At 38.7% G+C, this 23,930-nt stretch overlaps 1 protein-coding gene across 2 annotated transcripts in view; it reads right to left on the bottom strand.

Annotated features, from left to right (window-relative positions):
- YLPM1 (YLP motif containing 1) overlaps positions 1-23,930 on the bottom strand; it is a 66,788-nt gene that overhangs the window by 34,454 nt on the left and 8,404 nt on the right. The window contains exons 2-5 of one of the 2 annotated variants that reach the window (XM_058567356.1): positions 21,971-22,207; positions 20,618-20,797; positions 18,836-19,830; positions 956-3,076 (exon numbers count right to left, since the gene is read on the bottom strand). In XM_058567356.1, coding sequence (XP_058423339.1) covers positions 956-3,076; positions 18,836-19,830; positions 20,618-20,797; positions 21,971-22,207 — 3,533 coding nt within the window. The remainder of the gene's footprint in view (positions 1-955; positions 3,077-18,835; positions 19,831-20,617; positions 20,798-21,970; positions 22,208-23,930) is intronic. The other variant, XM_058567357.1, reaches the window with a different exon arrangement.

Here is a 23,930-nt window from a genome sequence, read left to right as displayed (position 1 = left end):
TATAATCCACAAACATAGACCAGAATTAAAAAATGAAGGAAACACAATACACTGGAATATATCAAAACCTAATCATTAATTTAATTTCCGGAAACATTGCTAATTCCTAAGAAATCGCTCAAAAAGCTGGCAATTTGTCAATGACTCCTACATTCTTATCTCAGGATATTGCTGGTTTAAGGATTAAATGAATTAATATATACAAAGCACTTAGTACAGTTCCTGGCACAGAGTAAACATGCAATAAATGTTAGCTTTTATTATTGATACTACATGGGAAGCATTATGTAGATACCTATACATAGTTAGGTGATTGTAAGTCAAGAAATCCAAATTCTATTTTCCACCTCACAAAGAAAATACTTGGTTATGTAGAAACAAGCAACATCCTCAAGTAGAGATATCTGCTTCTAATTATTAATGAAAGATAAACCACCCCCAAAAGAAAGTATCAATGGTTAGGACAAATCTGAGGATGCTTCCAGGTAAACCATTCTCAGATTCGACAGAGAAACATGTAAATCCTTACAGCACTTTCCAAAGTTATATCGACGATTAGTGAATGTTAAGTCTATCAGACCTAATACCAGAGAACAAACTGACTCCTGGAAAAATAAACAGGATGTTACGTATAAGCTCTGTGAAATCCAGGGCACTGGAAAGTTGAAGTTTGACACCTGAAACATGCACAGGCATGGCATGTTAGCAACACATCTATAAAAGCCAAGATTGGCTATGAAATTTTCACATTTCAGGACATAAGTTTATAATTAACACAGTTCCTAAACACCCACCCTAACCCTAAAACAGCACTCAAAGACCAGAAATATATATTCAAATTATGTGATAAGAACTGGAAGTAAAATGGTTCCATTTAAATATATCACATCACTTTAAAAAGAGCAGTCTGAAAATGGTCTTGATCAAAAGAAATGATCTTAAGTAGTAAACTTACCGAAGCATTTTCAGTTCTTGTGCAGCTTTCAAAATGATTTCGTGCTGCCTCTGACTGAGAACCATTACCCCTCCAAGGCCTTGATCAGAGTCTAAGTTTGCATCCGACCCCATCATTTCAGAAGAATGATGTGAGGAGGGCATATGTTCTGCCATGGGGGAATGTCTATCCACATCAGATGGGTACCATCTGTCTGACAACCGTTCTCTTTCCCAGTCCATTCTGTCAGGAATATAATCTCGCTTTTCCCGCCACGTATCTCCTCTTTCTGGATACTCTCGGATCCTCAACTCACCCCTATCACGGAAATCTCGATCATACCCATGGTCTCGATTTCTTTCTTCTCTCCATCTATCATCCCGATATCTATCCAAAGGTGGAAGAGGTGGGAGGGGTGGTAAAGGTGGAAGAGATGGAATATCCCGTTCACGAAACTGTGATTCTTGTTCATCCAGTGGTCTCCCATAATCTCTGTCCCACTCATTATCCAAATTTCTATCATACATATCCATGGGTCTTCCAATCCGATCCACATCCCTGTCCAAGTCCCTGTCCATTTCCCTGTTGTAGTCCTCATCCATATCCTGATCTCTCTCCCAATCATCCCACCAAGGGCCTCGTCTATCTCCATCATGAGATCGAGATGGTGGCGCTGAATACCTGTCCTCTCTGTTATACGGATCTAGTGTATCATCTTGATAGTCACGTTCACATTCTCTCCAGTATCTCTCTCTATCCCAATCATCAAGTCTTTCTCGTTCCATTGGAGCATTTCTACCATCTAATGGGAACTCTTCATGCCCTCTCTCTTCTCCATGGTTCCATGGAGCCCTTGGAGGCTCATCTCGGTGATACGGATACATTTTTTCCCCACCATCTCCTGGTTCTGGTCTAAATGGACCTCTATCACGACCAAAATCTGTTCTTCCCAGTCCCCTTTCCCGACTGCCAGGCCCTCGAGGTGGTCCCCTCTCCCTGCTCCCAGCTCTTCGTGGTGGTATTCTCTCTCTACTCCCAGCCCTTCGAGGGGGTCCTCTCTCCTGACTGCCAGCCCTCCGAGGTGGTCCCCTTTCTCGGCTGCCAGCTCTACCCCTGTCCTGGCTGCCTTGCAGACCACCCGGCACTTTCTCCCGACTGCTTCCAGGCCTCACCAACCCTCTGTCCCGGCTGCCTTCTCCTCTGCTCATCTTCTCTCGACTGTCTTCTCTTCTACCCATCATCTTATCACGAAAGTCTTCTTGCTTGACCAACCCTGGGCCACGGCTGACTGCCTGGCCTCGACCTCTATTTATTAGTCCTTTATCCCGCGTGTCTTCTATTCTGCTTTGCCCAGGACCTCTGTAAGATGAGCTGCTGCCTCGATTGCCTTCTAACCTATTATCTCTGTTATCTGGCCGAGGCAGCCCTTTATCTTGGTTGTTTTCTGAATGGGGCAGACCAATACCCAAAGGTTTAAAATCATTATCTGCAGTTAATGATGATGATGTTGCTACTGATGCTCCTCCCTCCATCCCCCCTGTTTTTGAGGAAAAAGCAGATTGAGTAGGTACAGGTTTATTTGCAAGGGGTACAGGCTGAGTAACAGCTTGGGCTTTGTCCATTTGAGTCTCCATACTTTGAGAATTCTGGTCCCAATTAGAAGGCTCTATGCGCCCTTCCGAGACTTCGCTTTTAGGTGGCTCTTGTTGAGAGTCGCTTAGATTCTCATTTGACTGAGCCGCCTTGGCATCCTTTACATCTGCAGCAATGGAAAATGTAGCTGATTGCATTTTAAAATTCTTCTGCTGGTTACTATTGGTGTCTGCTAATGGTTCTTTGTTTCCTGAAAGAGGTTCTGCTTGTGACTTAGGTTGCTGCTGATGTTGCTGTCCAAAAGCTGGTTTGGGGCCTTTCCACTGTGGTCCACTCTGCCGAGGACTTAGGGACGTATTGGGGGTAATATAAAACTGAGATGCTGGCCCCCGGGGTATCATTCCCCATTTGCTCTTAGTGCCCTCTGCTGGGTGACCTTCATATCTGGGTTTTGGCCCATCGGGGCGATTTCCTTCAAAACGAGGCCCTTTGGGTCTCGGTCCTTCACACCTTGACCCTAAATCCTCAAATCTTCGAGGACCATCAAATCTACAAGTAAAACAAAAGATATTACTCAAGACAGTAAAGCAGAAAAAAAAAATTCTCCATGTAAGAATATTTAAGGCAACTTGCCTTAATATCTGTTTACAACAATGACTCTTTCAGTCATTAAACAAATTCTGAGATATCTATATCTTTAGAACCAGTATGCTAAGGAGGCAGTGCTCAGAGGTCTCAGGACAAGCTTCAGAAATCATGTCAGTAATATCTAATTCACTTCGACACATCTTCAGCAAGTCACTGATATAACTGAACTGTTAAAGAGAAATTATAAATATTGTGCCTTAGTAGACAGAAAAGTCCACTCATTTTAAATGGAAAAAAAATACCAAATTCCATAGCTAACTCTGAGAGTACTTTTAGAATTAAAATGTAACTAAAAACTAAATATGAAACAAGATAATATAGGATGATTATAAATATTGTTGGAGCTAGCATTATCATCTTGACTAATTGATAAAAGTTAAAAAAAAAAAACAAAAAACAGCAGCCAGCGATATCTTAAGAATGTGCCCTGACATTTTAAAGTCTGGACAAAAAAATAAAGTCTGGACAGAGATGTTTTTGCTATGGACCCACTCACTCATTTAGTAAATATACAGTGTACATCCCCTGTCTGTCAGGTACTACACCTCAGCCAAGAGCTATAAGAATAAAATGTCATCTGTGCCCTCAAAGGGTTTATAATCAAGGAGAAAGAGATCTAAGTATAAATAAGTGCTAAGAGGTGCAATGACTAAAGTCTATCTGCATATAATAAGGGCAACAGAGGAGAGAATGGTCAATTCTACCAGAGTGGGGTGTGTTGTCCAATAAAAGCTTTATACAACAGAAGATGCTTAAATTAAGTCTTGAAAGACAAATTCTCTGAGCTCAGGCTAACAGAGTGTATTGGAGATGAGGGGAGCATCTAAGGCTAAGGAAGTATTAGCATATTCTGAAGTGCAAATAGTTTAGCATGGCTGCAGCAAAGAGCAGACAGAGTCAGGGAGAGCCGAGAAAGAAGGAGTGGAAAAGCAGCACACTAAGGAGATAAGGTAAAGAGGCAGGCAAGGGTCACTCTCCAGAAGACCTTGTATATCTCATGTGGCAAAGACTACTCGTGCTCCTCCAATATCTGTTCTCCCTTTTTCTACAGTAACTGAGCTTCTCCATTTTTAGCCGGACACAAGGCCAGCCAGACCAAAGACTCTCTTTCCCTGGTGCCAGCCCCGTGGCATAGTGGTTAAGTGCACACGCTCCACTGCTGGCAGCCTGGGTTCGGATCCTGGGTGTGCACCAATGCACGGCTTGTCAGGCCATGCTGTGGCGGCATCCCATATAAAGTGGTGGAAGATAGGCACAGATGTTAGCCCAGGGCCAGTCTTCCTCAGCAAAAAGAGGAGGATTGGCATGGATGTTAGCTCAGGGCTCATCTTCCTCACAAAAAAAAAAAAAAAAAGACTCTCTTTCCCAAACTCTCTTGTGGCCAGAACTTGTAGCCATGTTCTGACCAATGGGCTGAGAGTGAAATGATTTCCACATGCGTCTGTGTTGTATCCTTAAAGGGAAGGGCACATCCTTGTCTTCACCATTTCCTTTTTCATGCGGGCTCTGACATGGTAGTGAAGCATCCTGGACCATGTAGATAAAGGCAACATGCTAAGGGAAGGTGAAGTAACAAATCAGAAGGAACCTGGATTCCTGATACTGTGGAGCCATCACATAAGTCCTGAGAGAGAATAAACCTCTAACTTGTTAAAGCCATATGACTTTGTACCTCTGGTGCAAATAAATTCAGCTGGGTGAAGATTTGGGAATTATAAGCACTTAGAGCCACTAAATATGGTCTGATTGTTAAAAGACTGCTGTAGTAGAAAAGTAGCAGATGGATAGGTGAGACAAGTTTACTGTAGATTGTTTCTACAATTTGGGTAAGTGAATGTGAATCCTGTTCTCAGGCAGTGGCTGATATGAGGACGCAGAGGAGGAGGTAAAAGTGAGAGATGTGAAGGAAAGTGAAACTGATAGGATTTTCTAACAGGTGGGATTAAAATGATAATGGAAAGGGAAGAATTTAGGGTGATTCCAAGGTTTCTGGTTTAGATGACTGAGTGGACAGCAATGCCTGTCACTCCTTTAATGAGAAAAAGAAGAGTTTTTCTTTCATTTGTTTGGGAAATCAATGAAGAGTAATAAATTCGGTTTCAGCAAAATATTTATGTCCTATCCCTGTGACGTCAGGCTTTGCTGGTCTAGAAGTTTTTAGTTTCAAAGGGAGGAATGCTTCCATCAGGGAACACAACGACTCTACTAAACTCAAAGTGAGACTGCCACCTGACCACTTTGGGTTCTGAACCCACAGGCAAAGAAGGGAGTTACTGCACTGTTTGGGAGTGAGTGATCCTGACTTTCAAGGGGAAATTGGGTTACTACTCCACAATGAGGATAAGGAGTATGCCTGGAATACAGGAGAACCTCTAGACCACCTCTTAGTACTTCCAGGTCCTGTGATTAAAGTCAATGGAAAACTACAATGACTCAATTCAGGCAGGACTACGAATAGCCCAGACCACTCAAGAACGAAGGTTTGGGTCACTTCACCAGGCAAGGAATCAGGACCAGGTGAGGTGCTTGCTGAGAGCACAGGGAACATGGAAAGGATAGTGGAAGAAGGCAGTTATAAATACCGACTATGGTTACATGATCAATTGCAGAAATAAGGACTCTGATAGTTATAAGTATCCCTTAATTTGATATTATATGTTTAAATACACATACATATGTATTAGTTAAGTATTGTTGATTTTCTTCCTTATCATCTAACATAAGAATGTATTAATAATAGTCAACTTTATATCTCAGAACAAAAGTTACAGAGTACAAAAGGGAGCATGAACCAGCTAGGAGAAGAATGAAGATTTTCCCCAAAGTCAAAAAAGGGACTTTTTATCCTTTTCTGGGGAAAGGGTTAGAGTGTTTTGGTTGTTCAGGGATAAATGTTTCATGCTAGATGCAAAAATCTCCCTTGTGACCCACCCTAATCAGAAACGTGTAAGAAAGGGAACTCTGGGAAATGTACTTCAGACTAGCCAAGCTGACACTTTACAGAGTCATCAAAAGGAATTAAAAAATACATAAACCCACTATAAACAGAAAGAGGGGACCACCAGCAGATGTGAATTTTGTTTTTAAATTCTGGAAGACAAAGAACAACATGAGTGGGAACATATGGAGCAGGAAGATGCTGCAGTTTAGAGTGCTGGTAGCAGAAAGAGATACAATCAAAATGGGGCTGGCTTGGCCACAGGAACCCAGAGAGGGTCAGGATTCTCAGATACAAGGGGTGCTGAGGAAGAACAGCATAAGACTTGGGGCTAAAAATATGTAAATTAAAACCTATATTCAGAACCATCAACTAGCCTTTCCCTAGGCTGAATGTCTCTAAATTCTCGAAATTGAGGGTCCCCTAGCATTAGCAGACAGTTCTTTGCTCTATCACCTAAAGCAAAGTTGATAAGCCCCCACCCCCATGCACACAGAGCTCCAATTAGCTTGTCAGTGTCTCCAACTCTTAAATATAAAGGGACAACCAAGGATCACATTTGAGGAATGTCTCCAAAATGAAAGGAAGAGACTGAAGATAAACAGGATATGAATCTGGGAAAAACAGAGGTACTGCAAAAAACAGAAGAGAACTTAAAAAGTAAATAACCTCAAATTAGTATCCTTGGAGAGATTCTTCAAGATATTGTATCTATAAATCAAGAACAATTTGCTATATATAAAAAAGGATCAGAACCAGAAACCTGCAGAAATTTTTTTTTAAATTCTCAAATTAAAAAATGGAAAAAAGGATGAGAAGTATCTCAGAAAGTAAAACAAAATGAGAGCGAACAGAGACAAATATAATCAACCCAGCAGGTCCAAAATCCTACTAATGAAAAGTTCCAGAGAGCAAAAAACAGAAAACAAGAGAAAAAATTAATGAAGAAATAGCACAAAGAAATTTCCCAGAGTTGAGAGGCTCTAATCTCCAGATGGAAAGGGCCCAGCTCACTAAGTATCTAGTACAATTAATAAAGTTAAACAAACAAACAAAAAACACTGAAGTTTTAGAATACAAGAAATGAAAAAAAGTTTCTGGCAGTAGGGAGAAGTCATCTAAGAAGGAAAAGAATTAGAACAGCACAACAGCTAGACTAGGTGACAGAAGAAAACAAAACGATGACCCTAAAACCTTAAGGAATAATTATGTTCAGCTTCAGTAAACAGTATGTAAACAGTATTAAACAGTATGGTACTGGCATAAAAAACAGACTCATAGATAATGGAACAGAATAGAGAGCCCAGAAATAAACATAGGTGGTCAATTAACACATATACATGGTCAATTAATTTATGACAAAGGAGCCAAGAATATACAATATGGAAAGGACAGTCTCTTCAATAAATGGTGTTGGGAAAAGTGGACAGCTACACGCAAAAGAATGAAACCAGACCACTATCTTACACCATACACAAAAATTAACTCAAAATGGATTAAAGACTTGAATGTAAGACCTAAAACCATAAAACTCCTACAAGAAAACACAGGCGGCAAGCTCCTTGACATAGGTCTTGGCGATGATTTTTTGAATCTGACACCAAAAGCAAATATAAACAAGCGGGACCATATCAAACTAAAAAGCTTCTACATAGCAAAAGAAATCATCAACCAAATGAAAAGGCAATCTACCGAATGGGAGAAAATATTTGCAAACCATATATCTCATAAGGGGCTATTATCTAAAATACATAAAGAACTCATACAACTCAGTAGCAAAAAACAAACTATCCCAATTAAAAAATGGGCAGAAAATCTGAATAGATATTTTTCCAAAGAAGACATACAGATAGCCAAAAGGTACATGAAAAGTTGCTCAACATCACTAATCATCAGGGAAACGCAAATCAAAACTACAATGAGATATCACCTCATACCTGTTAGAATGGCTATTATCAAAAAGACAACAAATAACAAGTATTGGTGAGGATGTGGAGAAAAGGGAACCCTTGTGCACTGCTGATGAAATGTAAATTGGGCAGCCACTATGGAAAACAATATGGAAGTTCCTCAAAAATTAAAAACAGAACTATCATATGATCCAGCAATTCTACTTCTGGGTATTAATCCAAAGAAAATAAAAACACTAACTCGAAAAGATACAAGCACCTCCATGTTCACTGCAGCATTATTTACAATAGCCAAGATATGGAAATAACCTAAGTGTCCATCAATGGAGGAAAGGATAAAGAAACTATGGTATGTATGTGTGTACATACACATAGGAATATTATTCAGCTATAAAAAGAATGAAATCTTGCCATTTGTGCCAATATGGTTGGACCTTGAGGGCATTATACTAAGTGAAATAAATCAGAGAAAGACAAACACAATATGATCTCTCTTGTATGTGGAATCTAAAAATAAATAAATAAAAAACAAGGTCACAGATACAGAGAACAGACTGGTGGCTGTCAGAGGTGGGGGATGAGGGGGTGGGAGAAATGAGTAAACTGTTTTTGTTTTGTTTTTAATTTAAATAAATTATAATAAAAAATATGTTCAACTTCAAATCTTATATCCAAATAATTAATCAAGTGTGAGGTTAGAATAAAGACATTTTCAGACATGCAAAGACTAAGAAAATTTACCTCCAACCCACAATTTCTTAGTAAGTTATTTGAGCATGCACTCCAGGAAAAGGAGGCACTAAACCACAAATAGGAAGCCATGAGATTCAATAAACAGTGAATCCAATCCAGGAGGACAGTCAAGGGAAATGCAGAGTAACAGCCATATGGCAGATCTTCAGAGCAACCAACCAGCCAACCAGCCCAGGCAAAAGCAAGAGGATGCATGAATTTGGGAGAGAGATCGTCTCAAGAGAAAAAGAAATGGTGCTTTTGGGACTGGGGTTGGAAGATTATTTTAAATTTTGCAAGAAGAAAGACAACTAGAAATTCTACAAAAAAGTTACTACACTAAAGAAAATGTAATCATAGTATACACACTACTTACCTCTACAATGAACAACACTGTTTACTGATTTATCTAAAAATAGTGATATAGGGGCCGGCCCGGTGGCGCAAGCGGTTAAGTGCGCGCGCTCCGCTGCGGCGGCCCGGGGTTCGCTGGTTCGGATCCCGGGCGCGCACCGACGCACTGCTTGGTAAGCCATGCTGTGGCGGCGTCCCATATAAAGTGGAGGAAGATAGGCACCGATGTTAGCCCAGGGCCGTCTTCCTCAGCAAAAAAAAGAGGAGGATTGGCGGATGTTAGCTCAGGGCTGATCTCCTCACAAAAAATAAAAATAAAAAAAAAATAAAATAAAATAAAAATAGTGATATAAATACAATGGGCAATGGGGTTAGAGAGTAATGTAAGAACTAAAACTTATCTATCAGAACAGAAAGTAAACATATATCTAAAACGTACAAGAAAGTAGCAGTATATCATTTAGTGATATGAAGGTCACTACCAAAAGAAACAGCTAAACAATTAAAAGATGTCATTAGGAAACACTTCTAGAGTGGCTTCGGGCAGTGGGTGGTGTTTTTCTTGATTTTCTTTTAATTATGTGTATGTATCACTTTGATAAAAATGTAAAATGTATTTCTTTCAAGGGCACAGAGAGAGGACTAGCCCTAACCAGGAGAAGGGCTTCTTGTGAGACGACAAGAAGGAAGATGAGGATGGTACAGTAAAGAAAAGGTGAGGGCAGGAGGTGAGCTTTCCTGGGCCTGAAGCTTAGATTTCCTCTGTGAAGCAGGAAGCTAAATTAAAGATATGAAGCGAAATAAAAACGTTTGCTGAGACAGAGAAAGCAGCACTAGCGTAGATGGTCTACACAAAGCAGGCAAGGCTTGGCACAGCTATTGTTGGGCAAAGGGAAAAGGAGCCGACCAGAGACTTGTCAAAGGATATCCCACAGTGCTAAGGATGGAGGCCTCACATTTACAGAGAAAAAAAAATACGCTGTTTCAGGGCTTGTGATGGTTTGGTTCCTTTTCTTGAAATTACATTTATTAATTCAAAGTGCCTGGAATAACACCTCAGATCATTAAAGTTGTATAAAATCATTTGCTTTGTATTCAATTCAACAATTATTAGTTCATATAAGTGTGACAAGAGAAGACTATCCTCCACAATGTACAAGTCAGTGAGAGTTCCTGTCATGTTATCTAGTATTATAATCAAATTCTGAACATGAATAAACTGTCTTCATAAGTAAACTGTGAAAGCCTTGAGAATTTTATCCATAACAGACATTTTGGCATAAGCAACACTTATGGAACACCTATTAATTGTCAAGTACTGTGTTAGTGCTGGAAATAAACTGATACCTAGCCTCAAGGAGTTCACAGTCCATAGGAAGAGTGAGACAAGTAAATCAACAATTAAAACAGAATGTTTTGGGGTATTTTTTGCTGAGGAAGATTCGCCCTGAGCTAACATCTGTCACCAATCTTCCTCTATTTTGTATGTGGGTCACTGCCATGGCACGGCCACAAGTGGTGTAGGTCCACACCTGGGAACTGAACCTGGGCCAAAGAAGCGGAGCGCACCGAACTTAACCACTACACCACCAGGGCTGGCCCTAGAACAGAATTTGATAAATATGGGACATGTTGTTCTTGCTTACTGAGTTATCCCCAATGTTTGACTCAGTGAAGGATCTCAATAAGTAATTATTGAAGTGCCACCCCTGGGGTAGGAAAAATAGGAATTAGTAAAGCCAAAAATGACAAGAAAGGGATTCCAGACAAAGAGAAGAACATGTGTAAAGACCAGAGGAAAGGATAAAGGAAGCAGGAGGTACTAATAGGTAGGGACAAGAGAACATGGCGGAAAGGTTGTAAAAGGTAATGAATGCATTACTGCAGGCCTCATGCCTGCACGCATAACACGCAGTTTCCATGAGAGGGTAGGGTGCTTTGCTTTCAGATTAAATTGCTGATCAACAGCCAAGAGTCATCATTTTATTTTTATTGTGGGGGTCAGAAAATGTTAAACCAATTGAAATATACTTTCAATACTACATATAAACGGCACTTACATTTATCAATACTGTACTTTCAAATTTTCAATGTTCAAGAATATTACAAAATGTCAGACTATCAAAATCTTTTTGATTTATAAAAGTAAAGAGTTTTTAGGTCTTTGGAGTAAATATATTAAGAGATACTCATATTAAAAATATGTACAAAAATAAGCCATCCTTACATCAATACAGTGAAATACTATGATCTTTTTAACATATAAAAACATGTATTTGAAATAAGTACAAACATAGTATATACTCACTAAATATAATCACATATAAATGCATGCATTGCACATTGGTTAGATGAAAAGAAAAATAAACAAATATTTGGTGTTTAAATATTTAGAAAATTTTCATTTGTACAGCTAAGTATTTCATAAACCTCTAAAAAATAAAAACCCTAAAACTAGGTATAAAAATTTCAAAATCCGATATAAAAAATATACTCCAAGTTGGGTATAAAAACTTAAGAGATAGGCAGAAATACAAACACCTTTAAACAAAGTAATGTCTGATTATCACAATATTTACATAAATATACTCAAATCAGCAGATCATGGGAATTACAAGATATTAAATTCTGGAATCAAACCCCTGCCCTTTTAGTTTTCATGTGAAATAATACCTATTTTCCAATATGTATAACCAAGATCCTAAAATCAAAATTCCCAAAGTAATTGCTATAAACAGAACAACCATGACAGACGGAAGCATAAAGAAAAACTATAGTGGTCGCAGTCCCTTGCTGATCCTACTAAGAGACCTACAGAACAGAAGAGCCCCACAATTCCAATCCTAAAACCAACCAAAAAATGGATGTGACAGATCAGAAGCCTTGATATTATAAAGATGTCAATTCTTCCCCAAAATGGTCAACAGATTCTATGCAATGCTCCTCAAAATTCCGCAGGTTTTTGAAAGCTGACAAGCTGATGCTAAGCATTATTTGGGAAACAGACAGGACCAAGAATAGTCAAGATAATCTAGACCAAGGGTCAGCAAACTATAGCCCATAGGCCAAATCCAGTTGACTGATTTTTTACATTTTTAAAGGTGAACAAAAAAAAAGAAAGGAAAAGAAAAGGAAGAAAGGAAAATATGTGACAGTGACCAAACATGGCCCGCAAAGCCTAAAAATATTTACCATCTGGCCCTTCACATAAAAAGTTTGCCAACCTCATCTAGAAACACAGAATTGGAGGACTTGCACTAAGAGATATCAAGAGTTATTATAAAACTACAGTAATTAAAACAGTATGACATTGATGCAAGGATAGACAAAGCAAAGGAATAGAGTCCCGTAAAATATCCACAAATATAGTCACTTGACTTATGATAATGGAGACCCCACAAAGTAGTAAGGATGATTTTTTTTCAATAAATTGTGCTGCGGTCAACTGGACAGCCATATGGAAAATGAACCTGGACCCCTACCTCATACCATACATTAACAAAAAAATCAATTCAATATGGATTGTTGATTTAAAAATAACAGGTAAAAGGGCCAGACCGGTGGCGCAAGTGGTTAAGTGCGCGCGCTCTGCTGCGGTGGCCCGGGGTTCACCGGTTCGGATCCCAGGCACGCACCGATGCACCGCTTGTCAAGCCATGCTGTGGCGGCGTCCCATATAAAGTAGAGGAAGATGGGCATGGATGTTAGCCCAGGGCCAGTCCTCCTCAGCAAAAAGAGGACTGGCAGATGTTAGCTCAGGGCCGATCTTCCCCACAAAAAACAAAACAAAACAGGTAAAACAATAAAAGATAGAAGACAAAATAGGATAATGTATTTATGGCCTTGGAGTAAACAAAGATTTCTTAAACAGGACACAAAAAAGCACTAACCATAAAGGAAAAGATCAACAAATTGGACTATTAAATTAAAATCAAGAATTTCTATTAATTGAAAGACACCATTAACCCTTGGGGTTTATCTGGGTTCACTGCATCCAATTATAGTTTTTGAGTTGTTGGTTTTTTAAACAGTTCTATTTGTAAGGATTGATATTTCATGACTTTTTTTTTATAGGCCTTCCCAAGAACAAAAACAAAATTTACTTTTTTAAATATAGGACAAAACTTACATTATCTTGCAATTACCATATGGGTCCACTGGATCCTTTCATAAATTTAAGATTATGGGATGTTAGTGATTTTTTTCCTATATCTTGAAACATTTTGCGATTTCCTTATCCTAGAATTCATTATTACTCATCATTACTTATCAATTATCCCCAACTATGCTAAAGAAGATTAAAATACAAAGAAAATGAAAGAATGATGACATTGCCTAGAGGGATGAAGCAAAGGTGAAATAAGCTGTCACCACCCCCCTTGCATTGCCCAAAATATTGCAGCCTGATTTTAGGCTTCATTAAGCACAATTGAGAATTGAGAAATTTTCATTTCCTGACTATAATGACAAAGAAAAGAAAAGTGACAGAGAAAGCTGTGTCAAAATAACTACATAAATCAAAAGATAAATGCAGAGACAGCCGCACTCTAACCTCTAACAAAGATGTGAAACTGATTATATAAGTGAAATCTCCAACATGAGTCCTCAGATGATAATATCCTAGATGAATGTTCTTAAACTCAAGATTTGATGAGTGAACAACGTATTTCTAAGAACAGAAAGAAAATGTGCTATTGCTATCCACTTAGTTATTAAACAGAAAGGACTTTATCACATAATATTTTGTGGCAAGAACCTGAACCATTCTGTTTTGCTAAAAGTACATGTGACAGAATTATTTCATCTTTTATGATGTTTGTGTGCCAAAATGTACTTGATGCAAAGAGCTTGACTCTCTCTTTTTTTTTTTTTTGGTGAGGAAGACTGGTCCTGAGCTAACACCTGTTGCCAGTCTTCCTCTTTTTGCTGGGGAAGACTGGCCCTCAGCTAACATCTGTGTCCACCTTCCTCTACCGTTTTTTTGTACGTGGGATGCTGCCTCAGCGTGGCTTGATTAGCGGTGCATAGGTCTGCACCGGGGATCCGAACCCACGAACCCCGGCCACCAAACTGTAGCACGCAAACTTAACCACTATGCCACTGCACCAGCCCCGAGCTTTACTCTGTTAAAATTTTTATTAAAATTTCTAATAAGTTGTTTTTCACTATCTCTTTATTCTTACTTCTGTAAATTATTTGTAAAATCACTTTAAAATTTAAAGAATAAAAAAGGTCCATTGGACCTAGATGGTAAATGGTGAAAACTACTTTTCTGGTATACTGAAGGATAAGAAAGTAAAAAGTGCTGCAGAGTGAGAAATAGTCAAGACAATCTAGACATGCAGTGGACAAAGAATTGATATATCTAGTACATATAAAGAACTCCTACAAAGCAATAAGAGAAAAACACAACCCAATAAAAAAACAGGGAAAAGACTTGCATCAGGATCTCATAAAAGAGGAAATTCAACTGAACAATAATCAAATGAAAAGGAAGTCAACCTCATTCATCATCAGGGAAATATAAATTAAAGCTATATTACGATACCACTAGACATACACCAAGACTGCTCAAGTTTAAAAATCTAACAATACCAAGTGTTAATGAGGATACAAAAAAACAGGAACACAGAAACACTGCTGGTGAGAGTGTAAATTGAAACAACCACTTTGGAAAACTGTTTGATAATATCTATCAAAGCAGAACATATACATACCCTATGATCACGCAATTCCAGTCCTTGGTATATATCTAAACAAAATTAAATACACACACACACACACACACACACACACACACACGCATGTATCTAAAGGGATACATAGCACCAAAAGACACATAGCAATGCTTTTCATAATAACCAAAAAAACTTAAATGACCAGCAATATTAGAATGGATAAACAGACTGTGCCATATTCATACAATAAAACACTGTATAGGAATGAGAATGAATAAACTATAGCTAGACACAACATGGATGAATCTCACAAAAAAATAATGTGAAGTGAAAAGATGCCAGGCTCAAAAGAGTACATACAGCATGATTCCATTTACATAAAGTACAAAAATAGCAAAACTAATCCGTGGTGTAAAAAGTCAGTATAGTGGTTATCTTTGGGGTTAGGGAAAAGAGGAAGGGGCATGAGGGGGACTTCTCAGACACTAGTAATTTCTATTTCTTGATCTGAGTAGTGATAACATGGGTGTGTCTACTTTGTGAAAATCGACTAAGCTGTTATGTGTACGATTGTGGACATCTCTGTATGCTACCCTTCAATAAATAAATTTTACTACTGAAAAATAAAGGTTCTGGGAAACCAACATCCACTGATAAGACAGTGCATTGGGGCAGTGGTAGTCTTCTAGAAGACTTGATGAATCCAATAATACACATACACACAGTTTCAAAACAGCTGCCCTTGGTGCTCAACAATGTGGTATGCTATTTACATGTGATGCAGTTATGTCACTCGACTTTTTGGAAACATTCACAGCTTTTAGAAAGCAGCCTAAATCTGGATTTTGCAAAAACTCAAAGTAATTATCAGTACTTTACTTTAATAGTATGCTACTGGTAAATCAGTTGTCTGTGTTCTCAATTCTTGTTTTTCCACACAGCTTTGTTTAAAAACAAAAAACAGAGTGGCTTGCCATATCAGTTAATGTGTTTATAGCAAACTCTGAATTCGACTAATAAAGGAAATTCACAAGTTTCCTTAATAGTGTGGATTATTCTTACCTCAGTCTCTTTCATTTACTAACCAGCTTCCCACTGGTATGTTTTTTTACCAGTTACATGGGAGAAAAAAGAACTATGCCTGGGCAACAGTCACAAACTATACTTTATATGTGCTAAGTGAGCAAAAGAAGTAGAAGGGTAATAGAAATGGCAATGACATAAACTAGATTTGGGAAAGGTTTTTAAAACAAGGTAGAGAATGTGAGTAGGATCCAATTCAAGGACAAAAAAAAGCCACCCTTATCAAAGTTGTAGTTGAAAAGGCTGGGGAGGGATATCTCATACCTAAAAACAATATAATCAACATTTATCAAGACTTCAGTAGACTAGAATGTTGGCCCAAACCTAATCAGATGAAATGTAAAGTCTTAGAAAATGAAAAAAACAAAACGCAACTGTACAAGTTCAAGATGAGATGGACTTCACTTAGTAACAGCTAATGTGAAAAAGACCTGAGAAGTCAAATTGACATTAAGCTCAACGTGAATCAATATGAGAGTGCCGACCAAACAAAAAAGCAATTTGTTCAGCCATATAAACACACTACTTATAATGAAGTTGGTAATAGGGCTATGGTCCTCTGCATCTGAAGTAAGTGTTCGTTCTTAAGGAGACTGACAAACCAAAGGCCCTTCAAAGGACAGTGAGCAATACAGTAGGAGGAGGCTAGGACCAATGTTAGCGTGAAAAGAAGAGAAAAATTTGAGAATATGTGATGGCAGAGCAGAGTAGGTAAGGCAGGGTTGGGGAGACTAGAGGGTGATCTTTAAATAACTGTAGAAACACACTGAAGAAGAGGGATAGGATAACTTATTATGTGTTGCACTACAGAGGCAGATCTAGAATCAACAGTTAGAAGTTGCAGCAACATATTTAGGTTCAATGTAAGAAATCAACTTCGGTAGAAAATTGTCAGCATCCTATACAGCAATGTTCCTTATCACAGTGCCAGTGTTCAAGCAGAGTCCATCAACTGCTTGTCCCAAGAAGTACAACTGACTTAAAAGTAAATCAGAAGGCCTTGGATTCTAACCCCATCTCAGCCATTTAATAGCTATGTTATCTGTGGCAATTTATTTATCACCTCTCCAAAACTCAGCTTCCCTTATCTATTTACCTCATGAGATCACTGAGAGGAACAAATCAGGTAATATGTGAAAGACCCAGGATAACAAACTAAAACACAACACAAACATGAGTTGCTGTAAAGGGGATATTGCACCAGATAGCTGCTAAAAGCCTCGTAACACTGAAGTTATTAACCTTGAGGCAAGAAAAAACGTAAAATAGGTCCTAAATTTACAAAGTCAAGATTTGGTAGGCAAAAGAGAGAAAACATTAATATGATAGAAAAAAAGGGAGCAGGAAATCTATGTTTCATGAGGTGTTAAGAATGTACTTCTCTGATAGCAAATTAGTCACCAGATCTAACAGGCAATGCTCCATCCAGGAGATAAGCAGGAATTCAAATCAAGAAGATACACATGCCAAATAAGTCAAGACTACAAATGTATTTGTAATCACTGACAGTATGAGTGTCATTGAATCATCACATTAAACACAGTGCTTAACTAGTGCTTTTGCTCTGAGGACCCTGTGGACTCAGCTTCCACTGGGTATGGACTCAGGCTCTACTCTCCCAGCTACACGATCCTGAAGTAAGTTACTGAGTCCTCTCAGTCCCAGTTTATAAAGAGTAAATGAGGGTATGAACCTGCCAAGTTCACAGGTTGTTGAGAAGGCTCCACAAGATAACCTATGTAAAGCCTCTGGCAAGGCTTCTGGTACCCAGAGGAATTCATGTTAATTGCCTCTAATTAATTAGCTTTGATTTTGGATGAAGTTTTGTGCCACGTTGTTTTCAGAAGCATAAACTTGAGGAACAAATAAAAGATATTTTGTTTTCAAATGTTGAAATTAGGTTTAAATTAAAAACAATGATGTAGATCCACTGACACTGAGATGGGAAACTAACTAATGTACTGATAAGTGGAAAAGGCAACTTACAAGACAATATACTCAGTATGATCCCATTTTTATGACATATATTTTAAAAATTATCTCCAGATGGTAGCATTAGGTGACTTTTACTTTTTTTAACTACTTTCCTGAACTGTCTAAATTTTGTATAAAGAGTACTCTATTATAATTTCCAATTGGAAAAAAATCTGAAATTGTTTTCCAAAGGAAAATTATCATTTATGTCAACCTGGGGAGAAAAATATAATTTTTACAAACTTGGAAAAATGAATTTAACACTTCTAAAAGGTAAAGAGAAAAAACTTAGACGGTACGAGTAAATTTTTGTGTGTTCTTTTCTAAATAAAAATGTGGTTTGGACAAAAGAAAAATATCTCCCAAATTGAGGAAAATACAAAGGATATATAAGATCTATGGGGGCAGGGATTTTGTCTGTTCTGTTATATTCACTGCTGTAAGCACAGAGCAGGAACTTAATAAATATCTCCTGAACAAATGGATAATATAAAAGTCCTGTTTACCTTTACACTAAATTTCATTGCCTTATTTCACCAGAATATTGGCTTATTCATCTTTATCTCCAACAGCTAGCATATTATCTAATAAAGAGAAGTTACCAATTCAGTCATTTGCCAAATGAAAAGCAAAAAAAGATAAATAAATTTAATCAATATTACTCTTGAAGCTGAAAAGTTAGTAAGAAATTGATAGGTGTTACTTTAAAACACTATGTTCATCCTGGACTATAATCTCTACACATAGGATAAAAGTAGTGACATTAAACAAATGGGCCATGTTACCATTTCTAGATTTCATTATGTCATTCTAATAAGTGAGCAACACTAACATTATTAATCGTATACCAGGAATGCATATAAATTAAAAGTACAAAGAGTATATAGAAATTATATAAATGAAGCTTTTTATACCATCAAGGCCTACTCAGCCTAAATCAACAAAAAAACCAAACCAAACCAAACCAAACCAAAAAAAAAGGCAGACCTACCTTGGGCCTCTTGGACCTTCCAAGTAACTGCTTCTAGGAGGATCTGGAAGCAGTCCACCTGACCTCACTGGCATGTCCTTGACTGCAGTGATTGGCTGAGATGGAGCAGCCGAAGACTCCCCAAGTCCTTGCTCAGATGACAACGAACTATATGGCAGAGTAGACTTGCCCATAGGAGCTTTAGAATTCACTTGTTCTGATGGGCCCATAGCTGATTGCAATGGAGGATGGTAAGTGGAGGGTGGGGCTGAACTAAAAGACACAGGAGTGGGAAGCAGTGCTGGTCTAGGTTTCTCTGGAACTTGTGAGCTCTGAGAACTGGAGGCTGGTGGAACTGGGGTTGTTGTTAACTGAGGAGGTATCCCTTGTGGAACCCCAGGGGGAGGTATTCCTGGAGGAGGTGTGGCTGAAGACAATGGTGGGAGGGGCATGACAGGTGGAGGTGCCGTTGAAGACAGAGATGGTGGAGGAAGAACTGGTGGTGGCCCTGCAGAAGAGAGGGAAGGTGGGGGAAGAACTGGTGGTGGCCCTGCTGAAGAGAGAGATGGAGGCATCACAGGTGGGGGCACAGAGGCTGGTAGAGAAGGTGGCATCACAGGTGGGGGCATGCCAGGTGGTGGCACTGAAGCAGGTAGGGCAGGGGGCATCACTGGTGGTGGCAATGATGGAGGCAATACCGGAGGGGGCATTGTTGGTAGAGGTGGAGGCATTTGAGAATATGGAACAAAAGGAGGTGGCATAGACATGTTCCCCATATACTGGTTCTTCATGTTCTGAAATGAATTAACTTTCTCCTGGAGATAGTTCTGAGTGGCTTTCATATGTCCCTGCCATGTTTTCCACTGTTTCTCATACTCCTGAAGCTGATCTTTATGAGGATAAGAATGGAGCTGTTCCTCCCACAGCTGAAACTCTCTCTCCCATTCTTGGTAGAGATGTTGAAACTGTTGCTGCTGCATCTCATAATGCCGCAGCTGCACATCTATAGACATGGTCTACAAATAAAGGGATAAAAATTATTTCAAGACATTCATATAAGATAATTAATCAATCATAAGTTAAAATATTAATGAATCAAGAGCATTTGAAGTCGTAGAAAATTAAAACACTAAAGACTTTGGGAGGCTAAGGATAAGCTTGTTAAATCCTTTCAATGATGATCCTTCTTCTTTCTTCCTTTGACTTAAGTTATCACAGAGTTGAAAAAAAATCAACCAAACACTAAAGCAAATACCTATCTCAGCAATAAGTATTTTTTCAAGTTTTTAATATTACTACAGATCATTCTAAGAACTTAAAAAATGATCTATTATTATAGATATACAGATACAAGTCTATACCTCAAAGAAGACGAGTATCAAAGTCATTTCATCTTTTATGGTGTATTTGCTTAGGTTTTTTGTGTTGGTTGCTTTGATGTTTTTGGTGGATTTTTGCTTGTCTGTTACTGTGGTGGTTTGTAGTTAAAACACAGGTTAACCTGAAGCTACACGATAAAATCTCTGGTTCTTAAATCCCTTAGCAACAGTATCTAATACCTGCCTGGGCTGACATGATCAGAAGACTCCACTATACCTGACCCTCCCCAAGGGCATTTTCATAATACCAGACTTCCCAAGCCCCCAGGTAATGTGACAGATAACTACTTGGGCACTCCTTGGGAAACACTTAATTGTCAACATTTGATATCTTTCCTCTTCACCCTTAAATCTTTTCCAGGAATAACAAATTCTTTAAACGTCTTGGGGCAACTTCCCATGAGTCAGCTGAGGAGGTACTCGCCTGCATATGTGGTGGCTGCTGTATAATCTGCTGGTACTGTTGTAAGATCTGCTGTAACTGAGTGTGCTTCTGCATTATTCCCTGATACTGGAAGCCAACTCGATGTTGCTGGTGCTGCTGCCAGTGCGCTGCTGCAGCCTGCAACTGTTTTAATCTGGCATCTTCTTCCGGGTCCTCAGACTAAAGATAAAAGAGAAGATAAATTTTTATGTTAAGTCATAAAACAGAAACTAAATTAATAAGAAACCTTAAGAAATAAATAAGAAAGAATTATTTATAAAGTATTGTACTGTATTATAAAGTCCAGAATCCCTACAACCCTGGCTGATTGAGAAAAGCTATTCTACCTTTAAATAAAGCATCTAGCTGTATTTATACCGTGATCATGGATACTAATACAAAGGAGTTTATAAATTCCATAGTCTTCACTGGAATAATAAATCTCACTGTTCCTAAACAGGACACTATTTCCCCAACAAAGTCAATCTACAGTTACTATCCTTTTCACTCTAGGAGAAATCTCTTTTTCACCTTAGTCATTTTTCACCAATGGACTACAGTGTAACTATTATAGTTAAACAGTTTCTGCATAAGGCTCTTGGGGGAACAATGACCTCTGGACCAATGTGAGAACTTCCCTTGTGTCAGTATGCTAAGTGACAAGGATTATCACATTTAATGCATCAACAGCTCTATAAGATAGCAACTACTTGAATATACCCAATTTGCAGATGAGGAAATTGAAGCACAGAATGATTAACTTGCTCCGAGTCACCACCAGCAAGTAGCAGTGCCTGGACTACAGCCTGGGTACTTTGACAATAAAAGCTGAAGCTCTTAACTACTGCCCTCAAGTGCCAATATGAAAACACCCTGGCATCCCTTTAGTGCTTAGAGACACTCAATTCAGAAGAGTGTTTAATTCTATTTTTTTTTTTAAGATTTTATTTATTTATTTTCCCCCCCCAAAGCCCCAGCAGATAGTTGTATGTCATAGCTGCACATCCCTCCAGCCGCTGCACGTGGGACACGGCCTCAGCATGTCCGGAGAAGCGGCGCATCGGCGCGCGCCTGGGGTCCGAACCCGGGCTGCCAGCAGCGGAGCGCGCGCACCCAACCGCCAAGCCACGGGGCCGGCCCAGAGTGTTTAATTATTCACTCTCACTTAAATCATGAAAAAATGCCTTTTCTAAACCTGATAAGGCATACATCTGACTATTTCATAAATGGAATTTTCCATGTACTTAAAAAAACATGAAAATATATATCCATTTATGACAAATATATATACAAATGAATCAGAAAAAAAGCTGAATAATTTAATAAATGCCAAGTAATTAATTTTATGGTTACCTGGGGTTCTTCAGGTGGGAGAGGAGGTGGTACCTCCTCATTAGGAGGTGGTAATGGGGGTTCCTCAGACGGAGGGGCTTCTGGTACTTGACTGGTGGCAGGTACCGTAACTTCTTCTTTTACTGGCTCGGGTGCATCCTTCGTTACAACAGGACCCTTTTTGTGCCCCGGCAAATGCACTTTTGTCCTCTGCTGCAAACTAAGCAGGTGCTGTCGATACCAATACTGCTGCTGTTCCTACAACAGAAACCATTTTTGAGAATTTTACTTGAAAATCCTGTATATCTGCAACTTGGTGTTGACAGAGAGCTACATTTGTGTCTGTGTTCATGTGCCTACAAGTAAGAAAAGCCAAAGAGACACTGAAAAAGGCAAATAAGTAAACAAGATCTTTCAATTCCTCCCCTAAATTTATACATTTAAGCTAAACCATACATGTTAATTCAACATATTTCTCTACTCTCTTAAAACACATGCTTTTGGAGGTGACAGCAGTCTTTCTGATAAATGATCAGAGTAAATCCTTCAGTATTCACAGCTACTTGTTTTTAACCTGTCTTTAGTTGGTTCAGATTTATCCACGGAGGTCTTATAATTAACGAACATAACCAAACAGTCCTACCTCTTCTCTCTCCACCAGTGCTCTTCTCCCTTTTAAACACCTGTTGTATCATTAGTCTAGCCATACCCAGGTATATATGCATAAATGAGAATATACTGTGTTTTAAAATGCTTTCTATTTATCTTAAAAGTCTCATTTTGTCTTCCAAATTATACCGTAATTTAATTTTCTGGAACCTTGTCTTGTGCTTCCACTTCTAAAAAGTCACAACAGGGGCCGGCCTGGTGGTGCAGTGGTTAAGTGCACGAGCTCCGCTTCGACGGCCCAGCGTTCGCAGGTTCAGATCCCGGCACCGACCTATGCGCTGCTTGTCAGGCCATGCTGTGGCAGCGTCCCATATAAAGCAGAGGAAGATGGGCACAGATGTTAGCTCAGGGCCAATCTTCCTCACCAAAAAGGGGAGGATTGGCATTGGATGTTAGCTCAGGGCTGATCTTCCTCACAAAAAATAAAAAATCACAACAATAATAAGTCTAATGTGGAAAAAAATTATAAATATAGCCGATCCTCCTTATTTATGGGATTCTGTATTTGTAAATTTTCCTATTTGCTAAAATTTATTTCTAAGTCCAAGATCAATACTCAAGGAGCTTTGGTGGTCATTTCCAGGTATGTGTACAGCAGTGAAAAATTTGAGTCGCTTGACTTGCAGGTTCCCAGCTGAGGCAGAACACAGCCACGCCCTGCCTTTTTGTGTAGCTGTCATACTGTAAGTGTCCTTTTCATGGTCTATTTAGGGCCACATTTTTCACATTTCTGTCTTTTTTGTTGGTGATAAAATGGCCCCCAAGCATAGTGCTGAAGTGCTATCTAGTTTTCCTAAGTGCAAGAAGGCTATGATGTACCTTACTCAGAAAATATGTGTGATAAGCTTCATTCAGGCATGTGTTACAGTGCTGCTGGCGATGAGTTCAATGTTAGTGAATCAACAATATATATTAAATAAGTTGTCTTTAAATAGAAACACACATAAAACAAGGTTACATATTCATTTGTTGATGAAAATGTGACCAAAGGCTCACAGGACCCTGACTCTGTATTTCCCCTAGGAGCAATGGTTCAGTATTCACTAATTCACTATTCCTGGCAACTTTATAGAACATAAATACCTCAAATAAAGAGAATCAACTGTACAAATAAGCAATAACTAATTAATTAAAATCAATAAAAAAATCTCACCACTCAGAAACAACTACAGGATCTTCATTATCCCAGTATTTATTATATAATCCCCATGGTTGCCAGGTTGCACAAGGAAAAAAAAAGTTGTCATAACACTAAAATATTCACTAATGAACTACCCTATATACTTCTATAATTAACAATAGCATATATTTC

Source organism: Diceros bicornis, chromosome 24 (assembly GCF_020826845.1).
Source record: "Diceros bicornis minor isolate mBicDic1 chromosome 24, mDicBic1.mat.cur, whole genome shotgun sequence".
Classification (NCBI taxonomy): domain Eukaryota; kingdom Metazoa; phylum Chordata; class Mammalia; order Perissodactyla; family Rhinocerotidae; genus Diceros; species Diceros bicornis.
Note: the sequence above shows the minus strand (reverse complement) of the source record. Positions and strands in the feature narration are given on the sequence as shown.